Genomic DNA, 13,854 nt, shown 5'->3' with positions numbered 1-13,854 from the left:
TAATAAGTCACAGCTGCAAAATACTAACACAAATTCTTTACAGATGAATGGAAAAACTATTAGAAGCCAACTTCAGGGAGGATCAGTTTGGATTCTGTAGAAATGTTGGAACACGTGAGGCAATACTGACCCTATGACTTACGTTAGAAGATAGATTAAGAAAAGGCAAACCTACGTTTCTAGCATTTGTAAACTTAGAGAAGGCTTTTGACAAGGTTGTGTGGAATACTCTTTTTCAAATTCTGAAAGTGGCAGGGATCAAATACCGGGAGTGAAACACTATTTACAATTTGTACAGAAACTAGATGGCAGTTACAAGAGTTGAGGGACATGAAAGGGAAGCTGTGGTTGGGAAGGGAGTGAGACAGGGTTGTAGCCTGTCCCCGATGTTATTCAATCTGTGTATTGAACAAGCAGTAAAGGAAAAAAAAGTGGAGTAGGAATTAAAATCCAGGGAGAAGAAATAAAAGCTTTGATATTTGCTGATGATATTGTAATTCTGTCAGACAGCAAAGGACCTGGAAGAGCAGTTGAACGGAATGGACAGTGTCTTGAAAGGAGGATACAAGATGAACATCAACAAAAGTAAAAGGAGGATAATGGAATGTAGTCTAATTAAATCAGACCGAGCAGGGTGGTGCAGTGGTTAGCACACTAGACTCTCATTTGGGAGGACGACGGTTCAAATCCGTCTCCGGCCATCCTGATTTAGGTTTTATGTGATTTCCCTAAATCATTTCCTTTGAAAGGGCATGGCTGATTTCCTGGTGATGCTGAGGGAATTTGATTAGGAAATGAGACACTTAAAGTAGTAGATGACTTCTGCTATTTGGGGAGCAAAATAACTGATGATGGTCAAAGTAGAGAGGATATGAAATGTAGACTGGGAATGGCAAGGAAAACGTTTTTGAAGAAGAGAAATTTTTTAACATCGGGTATAGGTTTAAGTGTCAGGAAGTCTTTTCTGAAAGTATTTGTATGGAGTGTAGCCATGTATGGAAGCGAAATGTGGACAATAACTAGTTTAGACAAGAAGAGAATAGAAGCTTTCGAAATGTGGTGCTACAGAAAAATGCTGACGATTAGACGGGTAGATCACATAAGTAATGAGGAGGTACTGAATAGAATTGGGGAGAAGAGGAATTTGTGGCACGACTTGACTAGAAGAAGGGATCGATTTGTAGGACATGTTCTGGGTCATCAAGGGTTCACCAATTTAGTATTGGAGGGCAGCGTGGAGGGTAAAAATAGTAGAGGCAGACCAAGAGATGAATAAACTAAGCAGATTCAGAAGGATGTAAGTTGCAACAGCTTCTTGGAGATGAAGAAGCTTGTGCAGGATAGAGTTGCGTGGAGGGCTGCATCAGACCAGTCTCTGGACTGAAGACCACAACACACACACACACACACACACACACACACACACACACACACACACACGAATACCAACCAGCTGTCTACCAGGACGAATGCCCACTGCCAAACTGTGACCAAGTACAAAGCAGACCATCATGTGGCACAGCTTGCAGCTGAACCATAACATCCTTGACTTCAGTGGCTTCTTCACTACTCATGTTGTCTGTATCCTCCTATGCACCACAAGCTTTTCTGAACTGCATGGATGGGAGATATCCCTAGAACACTTTCTCCACTCACATAGTTATTGCGGCCTCAACCTGCAGCAACATCCTGTTCCCACACCCCCACCCAGCAGTTCCCAACCCATTCATCCTATGACTTCCTGCCCATTCTCATCTCCTGCACTGTTTGTTTGCCACCCTCTTCTAATGCACATACTCATCTTTCCCTGCTTTTCTCCTTTTTTGTTCTATTTTCCCCACCTCTCTAACCCGCAGTCTCCCGAAGCCGTGCCTGTTGACAGTCTAGTCCCTGCACACTCCTCCCCTTCACTGCCCCTTCCAGATTGCTGCTACCACTCCATGTGATAGTTGCATTCTGGTCCAAGCTGCTGGAGTTGGTGGTCATGTGTGCATGACGTGTGATTACTTGTGTGAAAGAATGGTGTGTATCTCTCTTTCTCTGATGAAAGCTATGACTGAAAGCTTATGTGTAAGTGTCTTTTAATTGTGCCTTTCTGAAACATTGTGTGTTATCTTTATGGTAAGTAGCAATCTATCTTTTTCTACATTGTTGATATTATTCCTACCTGGAGCTTCGATTTTTTGATTATATAGCTTTATTTTTTTGAGTTAATGATTAATATTTTGATTACCTATCATAAGTATACTATGTGAGTAATACTCCTATGAAACTGAAGCCAGTGTCTTACTAATTAGCATATAAATGCCCAGTATGTAGCCATACTGATGAGCAATTTATGTAACCGAACTCTGTCCACAACATTCAGATAAAATTACGCAAATGATCTGCTGAACATGTAATTAACATTTTATTTTTATTGCTTGTTTTTGGACTTCATTCACCTTGCCTTGCTTATCCAGCTTAATGAGCTGTCTCCTGACATCATGTAAGGTGAGGGGATGAGTCACCCGGATTGTGCATTTTGTCTCCTGTATGTAGCTTGATATTTACCTGTTTACAATGATTTTTTCAAATAATATAATTACTGATAAATTTAAAAAGTGAATCCCTGTACTGGAGCTTTACAGGAGCACTACTACTTGCCATGAAGCCACAATAATTTTTCAATCCTTAAATCTGCATATTCAGTATGACGAGTGGTGAATGAGATGTTCCTAACTTCTTGGATTTTCATTAGATGGGAGCTTGGTGGATACCTTTGCACCAGAACAAAACCTTAGAGAAAGGGACTAAGTCTACATGACTTTTTATCGTGATTGTATAGATCGCAGTTCAGCTGAAAGTGACTTTTGTCAGCAAATTAGGATAAAATGTTATAATTACATTATAAGTGCAAGAAAATGTTAATTGTTCATTACTTTGCAGAAGATGCATACCAACAACAAGCTGTAATTGATGGTGAAGCATCACAACTGGATATACTGGATACTGCGGGCCAGGTAATAGGATGTTTTTACTACTAGTGCCCTACTTTTTATGAGAATTATCAGATGAAATAATCTTAGATAGAGATAACCCCTTTTGTTTCATGTTCCTTCAGACTGTATTCTTTCACTTTCATATAAGATTAAACAATGGAAAGTCCAGTACGGAATATTACAATATTACAGTATTATAAAAAGGATAGATTTCACTCACTATACAGCGGAGATGTTGAGTTGTAGACAGGCACAACAAAAAGATTACTAAAAAAGTACCTTTCAGCCAGAAGACCTTCTGAAATAGACAACATACACACTAACACATTCATGTAAATGCAACTCACACACATGACCATTGTCTCTGGCTGCTGAGGCGAGAGCCCATGGCAGCCAGAGATAGTGATCATGTGTTTGAGGGTTGCATTTGCATGAGTGTAAATGTGTGTGTGCGTGCATGCATGCGTGTGCATGTGTTTTTTTTTTTAAACAAGGACTTCTGGCTGAAAGCTTACATGTTCAGTAGTCTTATTGTTGTGCCTGTCTGCGACTTTCATTTAAGATTTTAAGACAAGTTGTTCCATTTCATTCTTAGACTCTCACAATATTCCATTTGAATGATAGCCCATAAATCTATGTTTGTCATTAAAAGTTGTCAAAGTATTTCAATGATAAATCTGTTCCTTCACCAAAGAAGACAAAGTAAATATTCCCGAATTCCAATCAAGAACAACTGCAAAGATGAGAAACATAGAAGTAGATATTCTCGGTCTAGCAAAGCAGCTTAAATCACTTAATAAAGGCAGTGCTTCTGGTCCAGGTGGTATACCAATCAGGTTCCTTTCAGAGTATGCAGATGCAATAGCTTGCTTGTGACAAGCTCAGTGATGTTGCAGTCTCCATTACACCTCATAAGAGCCTCAATATGGTTCAGGGACATATTTTTCATCATGACCTGTTGTTGCAGTCTGACGATGAGTTTCGTGCAGATCTGGAACACCGTGGTGTCCACTTTGTATGACGTGTCTTCAGGGGACCTAAAGATAGTAGGGTCTCCACCGGCACCTTCATCTTGGCTTTCAAGGGAGACACCCTGACCGAGAAGGTCAAGGTGATGATATATCGATGTGATGTTAAGCCTTACATCCCTCCTCCCATGCGCTGCTTTCAGTGCTGGAGGTTTGGGCATATGTCATCGAGATGTGACGCCAACCCTACCTGTCGGGATTGTGGACGTGCCTCCCACCCCAACGTCCCGTGTTTGCCGCCCCCGGTTTGTGTCAACTGCGGACAGAAACATTCACCGTGCTAGTCAGACTGCGCAGTTTATCAAAAAGAACAGAAGATTATGGAGTATAAGACCTTGGACAGGCTCGCTCACACAGAGGCTAAACACAATTACGACCGACTTCACCCTGTGCACATTTCATCGACGTTTGCTGCAGCAGCTTCGATGTCACCGCCCCTGGCGACGAGCCCCCAAGCTCAGCTGCTTTTTGTGGGCCCTCCAGCCCGGCCGTCTATTCCTGCCGCCCCCCCCCCCCCCCCCGCCCCGGTAGTTGAGGGAACACCCTCTTCCGTTGCTCCCCTGTTATCAATATTGGGAGTAACAACCCCTCCTTCTTTGGGGACTTCAGTCCCAACCTCTGCGCTGGAGAAATGCCCTCCTCCTCTGGCTCCCCTCGTGTGGAAGGGATCGCTTGGTGCCCTCCCTTCCACGGTTACTGCCCCTCCAGATGTCAGCCAGTGGCTGAGAAAGCCACCTCCTGAGGCCTGTAGGGCTTCCAGGTCTTCCTCAGTCCATGAGACTGGGTTGGAAAAGCCCACCCAGCCTGATAAACCAAAGGAGAAACAGGACCCTACCAAAAAGAAAAAAAAGAAAAAGGAGAAGGACATAGAGACAGAAAAGGAGTTCACCCCTGCACCTGCAGATGATGTGGAGCATCTAGCGTCCCCTCAGGAGCTAGATGTTGCTCGGCCCGCAGCTCCTCTGGTAGTTGATCCGGCTACTTTGCATTCGGTGGCGGCGAGTGCTTCTAAGGCATAACGTATCCCCCCCCCCCCCCCCCCCCAGGTTCTTTCATGTCTTCACAGTCGGATACCATTATCCTTCAATGGAATTGCCATGGTTTTTTCCACGAGCATGCTGAGTTGAAACAGCTTTTGTGCCGCTTCCCTGCCACTTGTCTGGCCCTACAGGAAACCTGGTTTCCTGTTCAGTGGACCCCCTCCCTCTGTGGCTACCAGGGTTACTATAAGAACCGCGTAGAATACAACAGGGTGTCTGGCGGTGTTTATGTTTATGTTCTTGCCACGGTTCCTGGTGCCCCATTGCCACTTCACACAGCTCTCAAGGCTGTGGCTGTTAGAATCCAGGCAGGAATGGAGCTTACCATCTGTTCCCTCTACTTTCCCCGAGATGAGGTTGTCCCTCTTGCCGACCTAGCTGCCTTGTTTGCCCAGCTCCCCCCGCCATTCCTCCTTTTTGGGGACTTTAATGCACACCACCCTTAATGGGGTGGGGCCCAGATCTCGGGCCAGGGTAGGAATGTTGAAGCTCTCTTTGCACAGCAGGACATTTGCCTCCTTAACACTGGTGCTCCCACATATATTAGCTTGACTCATGGCACATACTCGGCCATTGACCTCTCTCTTAGTAGCCCAGGTCTTCTTCCATACCTCAGTTGGAGGGTCCACGACGACCTCTGTGGTGGTGACCACTTTCCTATCCTGGTTTTTCTTCTTCAATCCCAACCCCCTGACCAGCTGCCACGATGGTCTCTTCGTGGAGCTGATAGGGCAGCCTACACCTCAGCTACTATGGCCATTGCTCCACTTCTTGTTGACATTGATTTGGCAGTTGACGAGGTTACTATGGCCATTGTTTCTGCTGCCGAGACAACTGTCCCCTGCTCTTCAAGTACCCTAAGGAGTAAGTCAGTCGCTTGGTGGACACCAGAGATTGCAGAAGCTATCCGGGACTGCCAGCGAGCCCTGCAACAACACCGGTATCATCCTTCCCTGGAGAATCTGGTTGCCTTTAAACGGCTGCGGGCCCGGGCTCAGCGGTTAATCCGGCAGAGCAAACAGGACTGCTGGGAACGATATGTTACCACCATAGGTTCTCACACCTCCCCATCTCAGGTGTGGTCGCGGGTTCGGCGCATTTTTGGCTTTCGCCCTCATGCATCTGTCCCTTGCCTTTCTCTTCGGGGTACACTTTGCACTGACCCAATTGCCGTTCTCTTTGGGGTACACTTTGTACTGACCCAATCGCCAAACATCTGGCAGAGTACTTCGCTCGTATTTCCGTGACAGCAGGCTACAGCACAGAATTCCGTGCCATTAAAGAGCAGGCTGAGCATACACAGTTGTTTCACACGCACCGTTGGGAACAATACAATGCCCTGTTTAGTGAATGGGAGTTCCAAAGTGCCCTTACAGCTTGCCCTGATACCTCTCCAGGTCCAGACCAAATTCACAACCAGTTTCTTCGTCATCTCTCGGCGCACTGTCAGGGTCAATTACTCACCCTGTTTAACCGCATCTGGACGGAGGGCATTTTCCCAACTCGTTGGCAGGATAGCGTTACCATCCTGGTGCTGAAACCTGGTGCAGATCCGCTGGTGGTTGATAGCTATCACCCTATCAGCCTTACCAATGTTATGTGCAAACTCCTGGAACGGATGGTGAGTCAGCGGCTCATGTGGATCCTCGAAGCTCGGGGCCTCCTAGCCCAGCAACAGGGGGGCTTCCATCAGGGCCGCTCAGCAATCGACAATTTAGTTTCGCTAGAGTCGGCCATTCGTACAGCTTTTACTCGGCGAGAACATCTAGTTGCTGTTTTCTTGGATCTTCGGAAGGCGTACGATACCACCTGGCGCCATCATATCCTTTCTACGCTGCACGAATGGGGCTTACGGGGTCCACTTCAGATTTTTCTATGGAATTTCCTCTCCAATCACTACTTTCAGGTTCGAGTTGGCACGTATTTTAGCTCTGCTCATATTCAGGAGAATGGTATCCCGCAGGGCTCAGTTCTCAGTGTTCCCCTCTTTTTGGTGGCAATTAATGGTCTTGTGGCTGTGGTGGGCTCATCGGTCTGTTCCTCTCTATATGCCGATGACTTTGTCTTTATTACAGTTCACCAAGCATCAGTGCCGCTGAACGACGGCTGCAGGGAGCTATCCGTAAAGCACATTTTTGGGCATCCAACCATGGTTTTCAGTTCTCAGCCTCCAAGACCCGATTGATGCATTTCTGTCGTCGTCGCACGGTCCACCTCCATCCAGAGCTCTACCTTGCCAATGAGTTCTTTCGTATTGAGGAGACGTATCGCTTCCTTGGCATGCTGTTTGATGCTCAGCTCACTTGGACACCTCATCTTCGCGAGCTTAAACAACGGTGCTGGCGGCACCTCAACATCCTTCGCTGCCTCAGCCACACTGTTTGGGGGGTTGCACGAACAACTCTCCTACAGCTCTATAAGGCCTTAGTCCAGTCCCGTCTCGATCACGGGAACTCGGTGTACGACTCAGCAGCACCTTCAATGTTGCAGATCCTCGACCTGATTCTCCATTGTGGCGTAAGACTGGCGACAGGTGCCTTCCGCGCTAGTCTGGTGACTAGCCTTCTTGTAGAAGCTGGAATCCCTCCCCTACGATTCCACCGACAACAGTTGCTTGCATCTTACATCACCCGCATCCATGCCTCGCCCAACCACCCAAACCACAGGCTCCTTTTTCCATCTTCCGCACTCCCCTCCCCACAATGGCGGCCTAGGTCGCGTCTCCCGATCACGGTCCGCGCTTGTTCCCTTCTCTCGTCACTTGAGTCCTTTCCACTTCCTCCATCCTTCCGGCCCTCTTCTTCTACCCCTCCTTGGTCCCTCCCTCGCTTGCGGCTTTGCTTGGATTTGTCCTGCGACTCAGTCCTCCGTTCCACCTGCCAGTCTTCGTAACAATTCCTGGCTCTTCTTGCCTCGTTTTGCTATGCAGATGTAGTCTATACTGATGGTTCTGTGGTCGATGGATGCACTGGGTTTGCTTTCATCCATGGTGACTACGTTGAGCAGCATTCCCTACCTTGTGGGAGCAGTGTTTTCACTGCGGAGCTGGTTGTTCTTTATCGTGCATTCGCTCACCTTTCCTCCTGCCCTAGGGAGTCATTTGTCATATGCAGTGACTCCCTGAGTGGATTGCAAGCACTTGACCAGTGTTTTTCTCAGGACCCTTTGGCGCACTGTATTAAAGGTGCTGTTTTTGCTCTCGCCGAGTGTGGTCATTCAGCGACGTTTGTGTGGACCCCGGGCCACATAGGCATTCCAGGAAATGAACGTGTTGATCGGTTGGCCAAGCAGACCACCACTTCCCCAGCCCTGGAGCTTGGTCTTGTGGAAAGAGATTTCCGGTCAGCCCTACATCGCAAGGTCCGCGATGTCTGGAATTCTGAATGGTCTGTCTTGAACACGCCAAATAAGCTCCACATGGTCAAGTCATCCACGGCCGTATGGAACTCATCCTTGAGGGGCACACGTAGGGACTCAGTTGTTCTCTGCCGTCTCCGAATTGGACATACGCGATTGACCCACAGCTATCTCCTTCGCCGTGAGAACCCGCCCAAGTGTCGCTGTGATGCAGGACTGACAGTGGTCCATCCTCTGATGGACTGCCCCCTTTTAGCCCCCTTGCAGCAGTCCTTTAATTTACTAGCTGCACTTCCTTTAATTCTAGGTGATGATGCCTCTATAGCTGACTCAGTTTTACGTTTTATCCGTTCAGCTGGGTTTCATCACTCACTCTAGTGTGGGCGCTCTCGCATGATTTCTCCAGCTACACCCACTCCAGTGACTTTTAATTGTGACGTGGATACCAAAATAGTGTCTTTTATGGTAACAAGTTGTGTTGGTCCCTCTATCAACGCTTTCCAGCTGGAGGTTCTTCATTGGTAGTTGAGAGGTTGACCTTTTACCTTATCCATCAACCACTGTAGTCTGTTTACTCTAGTCAACTATTTGCTCTGCTCCTTTTAAGTGTCCTCTGTTTTGTGTTACTGTGGTGTTCATTTTAGCTTTGTACCCCTTGGTGTTCCCTCCCTCTGGATGCAGAGGTTACACTTTTACTGTATAGGCCTTTTACAAGTATGTCTGTTTGGAACTGGGAACTGATGACCTCGATGTTTAGCCCCCATCAAACCCCAAAACCAACCAATCTTTATACTCATGAAGTAATGAGTGCTGTCGACAGGTAATGTCCAATTGACTCTGTATTTTTAGGTTTTCAGAAGGCTTTTGATACCGTTCCTCACAAGCGTCTTCTAGCCAAATTGTGTGCCTATGGAATATCACCTCAGTTGTGCGACTGGATTCGTGATTTCCCATCAGAAAAGTCACAGTTCGTAGTAATAGATGGAAAGTCATTGAGTAAAACAGAAGTAATATCCAGCATTCCCCAAGGAAGTGTTATAGGCCCTCTATTGTTCCTGATCTATATTACCGACATAGGAGACAATCTGGGTAGCCCTCTTAGATTATTTGCAGATGATTCTGTCATTTACCACCTTGTAAAGTCATTAGATGACCAAAATGAATTGCAAAATGATTTATGTAAGATATCTGTGTGATGTGAAAAGTGGCAATTGACCCTGAATAAAGAAAAGTGTGAAGTTAATCACATGAGTACTAAAAGAAATCTGCAAAATTTCGATTACACGATAAGTCACACATATCTGAAGGCTATAAATTCAACTGAATACTTAGGTATTACAATTACAAATTACATAATTTGGAATGATCACATAGAAAATGTTGTAGGTAGACGAACCAAAGACTGTGATTCATTGGCAGAACACTTTTAGAAGGTGCAACAGATCTACTAAAGAGACTGCTTACACTACACTTGTCCACCCTATTCTGGAGTATTGCTGTGCGGTGTGGGATCCGTATCAGGTGGGACTGACGGATGATACTGATAAAGTTCAAAGAAGGGCAGCTCATTTTGTATTATCGCGATATAGGGGAGGTAGTGCCACAGACATGATACGTGAATTATAGTGACAATCATTAAGTGTTTTTCATTGTGACGGGATCTTCTCATGAAATTTCAATCACCAGTTTTCTCCTCCAATTGCAAAAACATTCTGTTGGCACCCACCTACATAGGGAGAAATGATCATCATGATAAAATAAGGGAAATCAGGGCTTGCACAGAAAAATTTAAGTGCTCATTTTTCCCGCGCACCGTTAGAGAGTGGAACGGTAGAGAGATAGTTTGAAGATGGTTCATTGAACCCTCTGCCAGGCACTTGATTGCGAACAGCAGAGTAATCACATAGATGTAGACGTAGATGTATATGTTGAATACTTTGTAGTCAGTAATAATGGATATAGTAACAGTTTATTAATTATTACTTATTCTCTACATCTGCATCTATAAGCAGTGCGGCCTCAGTTGCCTGAGACTGCAGCCGTGTATGTGAGTTGCATTTGCATGAATGTGTATCTGTGCCTGTTTGTCATCTAATTTTGATGAAGGCCTTACTGGCTGGAACCTATATTTGTGACAGTTTTTTTGTTGTGACTATCTGCGACTCGGCATCTCTGTTATATGGTGAATGGCAACTTTCCTTTTCACAATATTGTTACATTCCATCCTGGATTTTCTACTGTTTGATATACTCTGAAAATTGTGGTCAAGTGCACTGCACAATGCACTCTCAGTTGTGCCATATATTAAAGTTTTTCCACATTCCATTCACAGATGGAGCATGGAAAGAATGAGTAAAATAGTGTACCAAATTGATTTGAAATTACTTGTTAGTAAATATGTGTTTCTTTAAAAAATGAAATATAATGCAGTAACTCATGATTATAAAAGTGAAAATAAATCTATCAACCTCTAATAATAGTCTCATTTCTGTCCTATCCATGTTCTCAAACATTTTCGTATAGGTGGCTTACAACAGAATATTGGTCTATCTTTCTGACGATACATTTTAACCTCCAGAGAACACGATATATAATCTCAAAAACTCGTTTCTGGTAGAAGTAAACCAGGAAAATTACTCTGTTATCATCACCTGTTATCCTCTGTTGTAATGTATATTTACTGGGCCATGCGAAATAGAAGTAAAATAACATATTCATTGATATGACAAGAAAGATCATTCAAAGCATAAAAGTCTAGTAAACATGGGCTCTAGAATGCATACCTTTAGAGCTATGAGCACTTATTCAGTAGAAGAGATGCTTCCCAGTAGCAAAGAGAGACAATTGCTAATAGCTTTTAAGGAATGCACTTTAGAGCCCATGTTTACTGGAACCTCTTTTTTTCCCATCACCTCAAAATATGGAAAGCAAGGAGGTTTCAGTGGGAGAGATTTGGTTCACAGTACTGAAGAGGAAGACTTATAGTGCTACACTATGCGTGAGATGTAGGATGTATAACAACACGACCAGAGTCTGAGGAAGCACACTTTTTATTTTCACTGAGATGGTACAAGCATGATACACTTACACATTCAGAAGCCATTAATTCAATCAACTGACAGTCAAAGACTGCTGGTCTCAGTCAAGTACCAGTGATATTTTTTCTTCTCCCAGAAGTCCTACAGAGGAGCACCGTGAGGGAAGGTGCACGGTGTGCAGAAATGACAAGACAACATAGTGAGAGAGGTCATCCAGCTGCCATGTGGATGTGACAGGCATGTTTTCATCTGCTTTTGGGTTGACGTTGGGAAGTGATGTTCACCACATAGTGTACACATGATACTCACAAAGGCATGCTAGCATGCATTGGGGGCAGCTGAAGTGTAAGCGTGTGGTGGTGTCAGAGGTCAGAGACATGGCAGACAAGTCACTAGTGCCAGATGGCACCAGTGATGATACGTGATCTAGAGGATGGAGTCATGGGATGTGATGGTGAGGACACAATCAGCTTAGAAGTGAGAGATGAAAACAGCAGTATTTTGTGGAACACAAAAACAGATAACAGAAAACAGTATTCACACCGTCTTTCAGGCACACACATTCACCACACAATCACCCAGACGTATGCTCCCAGATGATTGTTGTGTTTGATTGTTGTGTTTTGAGTGTCTGTGAGAATGTATATATTTTCACTAGAAAAAGAACAACAGCTTGAAAGCTAGTGTGAATGCTGTTTTCTGTTACATGTTTCTATGTTCTTCACATGAGTCATCCATAAGTCAGTAGTTGCCTTTCCCTTATTTATGTTGTTCAATCCAGGTATTTCCATTAAAGTTATAGCTTAACATAGCATACTATATTTAAAAAAAAGGAAAATAAACAAATGTTCTCCACTCTGAAGGGCTCTCCAAAAACTAGAATTCCAAACATCTAAAAATTAATTGTAGGCAACAGAAGGAGAAGTAAAGGTAACTATAAAGCTCAATTTACCTGACTTTTTACTTAGACATATTTCTCATTGGGTTGATTTGTAGACAGACTTGATGACATATTTCATATATGACACATTTCATCTACTTTACCCAGTAACATCCTATTGCGTACAACTGGAGGCCAGTGCAGCTAAGACGTCAAACAAGTGTTTATTCTACAGAAATGTACAGTAAGATTATTCCGTTTAGTCTATAACTATATATCTTCCCCAAGCATCTGGCAGTTCAGATTTTTCAGCAGAAGAAGACTACTTCATGAAATATGTAACTCAAAAAATTCCTCACCTGTAGTATGCGCATACTATAAAAAATACTCCAAAATATTAAGAAAAGTAATAAAAGCAGCAAAAATAATGCATAATGATGAAATCATTTATAATTCTGCTAATAAATCGAAGGCTATGTGGAGTGTCATAAATAAGAATGTGGAGAATACAGACAACCTTGCAAAAATATAACACTATCACATAAAAATAAAAAAGTAACAAACCCCTTAGAAGTAGCCAACACATTTAACAACTTTTTCACAGGTGTTGCTGAAAACATGTTACAATCAAACTTTAAGAGCACCCAGGCAAATGAATATAAAATAAGTGCGTGTAGAGGATCAATGTACATCAGTTCTGTTTCACAAGATGAAGTAGCTAAAGCAATAAAAGGGCTAAAAAATTCCAAATCGACAGGTATTGACGGTGTACCTGCAACAATGTTAAAGAAGAGCGCATCAAACCTAATTGAAGTACTCACACATTTATGCGACTGCTCACTTCAGGCAGGCACTTTCCCTGATGTGTTGAAAACATCAAAAGTTATTCCTGTATATAAAAAAGGGGATAAAGATAATGTAAATAACTACAGACCCATCACAATTTCCTCCTGCATCTCTAAAGTACTGGAAAAAGTTATGTATGAGAAACTTATGAAATTTATAAATAAAAACAGCATCCTATGTAATGAACAACATGGATTCAGAAATAAGAGGTCAACGACAACTGCTGTCTATGAGTGCATCAATTCCATCCTAAACCTGATGGACAAAGAACAGGAAACAATAGGAGTCTTTATTGACTTGTCAAAAGCTTTTGACATGGTGGACCATAAAATTCTGCTATCAAAGCTAGAAAGATATGGTATTCGAGGTCTGTCCAACAAGTGGATCAGTTCCTTCCTGACTAATCGTATGCAGGCAGTGTGCGTCAAGCACACAAATATTGAACTAAAAACTGTATCTAATCACTTATCTGAGTATAAACAAATAAAATGTGGTGTACCCCAAGGATCAGTATTGGGACCCCTTCTGTTTCTTCTGTACATAAATGATCTAAGCTTAAATATTGATGCACACAATCATATTTGCAGATGACACCACAATTCTACTAAAAGGAGACAACGATGAACAGTTACAGCAGACAGTTAACACGGTCACGAAACAACTTAGCAGCTGGGCACAGAATAA

The 13,854-nt window shown here is 43.7% G+C and overlaps 1 protein-coding gene across 2 annotated transcripts in view; it reads left to right on the top strand.

The window, feature by feature from the left end:
- Window positions 1-13,854, top strand: part of LOC124616068 (GTP-binding protein Rit2-like) — a 102,954-nt gene that overhangs the window by 21,658 nt on the left and 67,442 nt on the right. Inside the window, exon 3 of one of the 2 annotated variants that reach the window (XM_047144305.1) lies at window positions 2,932-3,002. In XM_047144305.1, coding sequence (XP_047000261.1) covers window positions 2,932-3,002 — 71 coding nt within the window. Of the gene's footprint in view, window positions 1-2,928; window positions 3,003-13,854 lie in introns of both variants that reach the window. The other variant, XM_047144303.1, reaches the window with a different exon arrangement.

Source organism: Schistocerca americana, chromosome 5, assembly GCF_021461395.2.
Source record: "Schistocerca americana isolate TAMUIC-IGC-003095 chromosome 5, iqSchAmer2.1, whole genome shotgun sequence".
Classification (NCBI taxonomy): domain Eukaryota; kingdom Metazoa; phylum Arthropoda; class Insecta; order Orthoptera; family Acrididae; genus Schistocerca; species Schistocerca americana.
Note: the sequence above shows the minus strand (reverse complement) of the source record. Positions and strands in the feature narration are given on the sequence as shown.